The sequence below is a fragment of the Cynara cardunculus genome (assembly GCF_001531365.2).
Source record: "Cynara cardunculus var. scolymus isolate 2C chromosome LG 15, CcrdV1, whole genome shotgun sequence".
Taxonomy (NCBI): domain Eukaryota; kingdom Viridiplantae; phylum Streptophyta; class Magnoliopsida; order Asterales; family Asteraceae; genus Cynara; species Cynara cardunculus.
This window is the reverse complement of record NC_037542.1, coordinates 11,014,884-11,016,891: the sequence shown is the minus strand read 5'-3', so window position 1 is coordinate 11,016,891 and position 2,008 is coordinate 11,014,884. Positions and strand designations below refer to the sequence as shown.

Sequence of the window (2,008 nt, the reverse complement as noted above, 5' to 3'; positions counted from 1 at the left end):
GAGAAAGGTGAAAACACTTTTAACTCACTGGATGGGTTTATTTTTTTTATCAAACATTTTTAAAAGTACGAACCTATGTATTTTCATTTAACTTCATCTACAGCAAAGGGAATATCCAACGGTGGATTTGTGACATAACATACCCGATACCCCAATATAAACTAAAACCAAATAGATAATTACAGGATTTGGTTGTAAAAATTGGTCTTCATGTCTGATATAAGATGGAACAGATGTGAAAAGTGGAGCAAAATACATTTAGGAGTAAACTCCTCGAAGTATTCACTTAAACCACTTTATACCCCTTTGATATAACTCCACAACAATATATTTTTATTAATTATAACAGTATCGAGAGAAATTTTTTGATGAAAAGAACAGTCATAACTTAGATCGACTCGAGTCTTCAATTTATGAACTGACCATTGTATTCAAGATATGAATCCAACGAGGACCATAAAAACTCATCATCAGCTACAATCATATCCTGGCAAGAAGCTGTGTAAACTAAATCCGAAGGTAAAAACAAGTTGTCACTTGATGATATGATGCTATCATTGTCCGAAAAAAAAGGGTCGGTCCAGAAATCTCCGACTGGTGCATAGTCAGTCAGTTGTGGTATATCATCACTTGAACCTGCTGAATCAAACCCATTTAACCAAGATAAGTTGGTTGTTGAAGAAGATAATGGTGATTCAGCTAGTAAAATTTCAATGTCCTGCTGAAGTTGTAAATCTGAGTTCTGGACAAGATTCTCTTCAGTGTTATTGGTCTGATCAGGTTCAACAGTTCCAATGTGTTCATTTTCTAACTCGGTCTGGTCTTTTTGAGCTCTTTTTTTCAAATGTGTGTGCCAACGGTTTTTTATTTCATTGTCACTTCTCCCTGGCAAATACGCAGCCATTTCAGACCATCTGCGAATTAAATAATGAAAATTAATTACGCAACACCAAAGTCAAAAATTCTCTCTTTCAGTTGTTACGAGTAAATTTATTTCATCAAAAATATAATTAGAACTTACTTGTTGCCAAGCTTGTTATGTAACTCAACGATCATATCTTCTTCTTCTTTTGTAAAATTCCCATGTTTAAGGTCTGGGCGGAGATAATTCACCCACCGCAACCTGCAACTTTTCCCACTTCTAGACAGACCTAAACAAGAGAAATCAAAGAACACCAATTAAACAAGCACCCACATCTGTTTGGAAACTACTTTCAAGAACTCGGGGAAGTGGCTCATACCAGCAAACTTGGGAAGCAAACGCCAGTTCCAATGGCCGTATCTCTGGACATACGCTCTTAACTTGTTGTCTTCATCTTCACTCCATGCACCTTTCTTCACTCCGTTTTTGTCAAAACTTGGTGTCTTCACCATCTTGTCCTCTTGCAAGAGTCTTTAGATCTCTATGGAAATGTCTAAATTCTGAACTAAGTTTATGGATCCAAGTACACTCTTATATATATATTGCTAGAGCCTGCACATCAGAACGTGTTTCAATGGAAGAAAATAGTTTTTTTATAGAAATTAAAATAATAAACAATAATAAAGTGAAAATCATTGGATTATTATATTACCCAAAACATTCTCTCGCCATCCTTTGGATTAAACTATGGAAGATTTGGGCCGCCAATTAAATACGTTCTCTATAATTAACCATATTTTAGTGTTTATTTTTTAGGGATCATAACATAAACTTGTATCATTGGCTTAACGTGTCCTTTTATATCACCCAGAAGTCTATTTTGAATATCATAATTTGAACTCTTATTATTTTTTTCTTATTAATTTATCCCGTGTTATCTTCTTTCTTAATTGTGACAACAAAAAGTTCGAGTTATTTTGATTTAAATTGACAACAATTACTTTTGTGTTATAGATATAGAATTATAATTCAAAGATACAACACCGTTAAAATATGTTGATTAAATTAGGGTTCCTAATAGGTATTAGGCTTGCAACATATCATGCTCATGCGCTTGATTCATATTCTATGTGTGATATTTTGCTA

At 33.8% G+C, this 2,008-nt stretch overlaps 1 protein-coding gene across 1 annotated transcript; it reads right to left on the bottom strand.

The window, feature by feature from the left end:
- Positions 1-323: 323 nt before the first annotated feature.
- On the bottom strand, positions 324-1,405 carry LOC112527756 (transcription factor MYB13-like). Its single transcript, XM_025138541.1, has 3 exons — positions 1,242-1,405; positions 1,022-1,151; positions 324-914 (listed from the first exon to the last, which is right to left on the bottom strand). The coding sequence occupies exons 1-3, from the start codon at positions 1,372-1,374 to the stop codon at positions 407-409; spliced, it is 771 nt and encodes a 256-aa protein (XP_024994309.1). The 5' UTR covers positions 1,375-1,405; the 3' UTR covers positions 324-406.
- Positions 1,406-2,008: the final 603 nt, after the last annotated feature.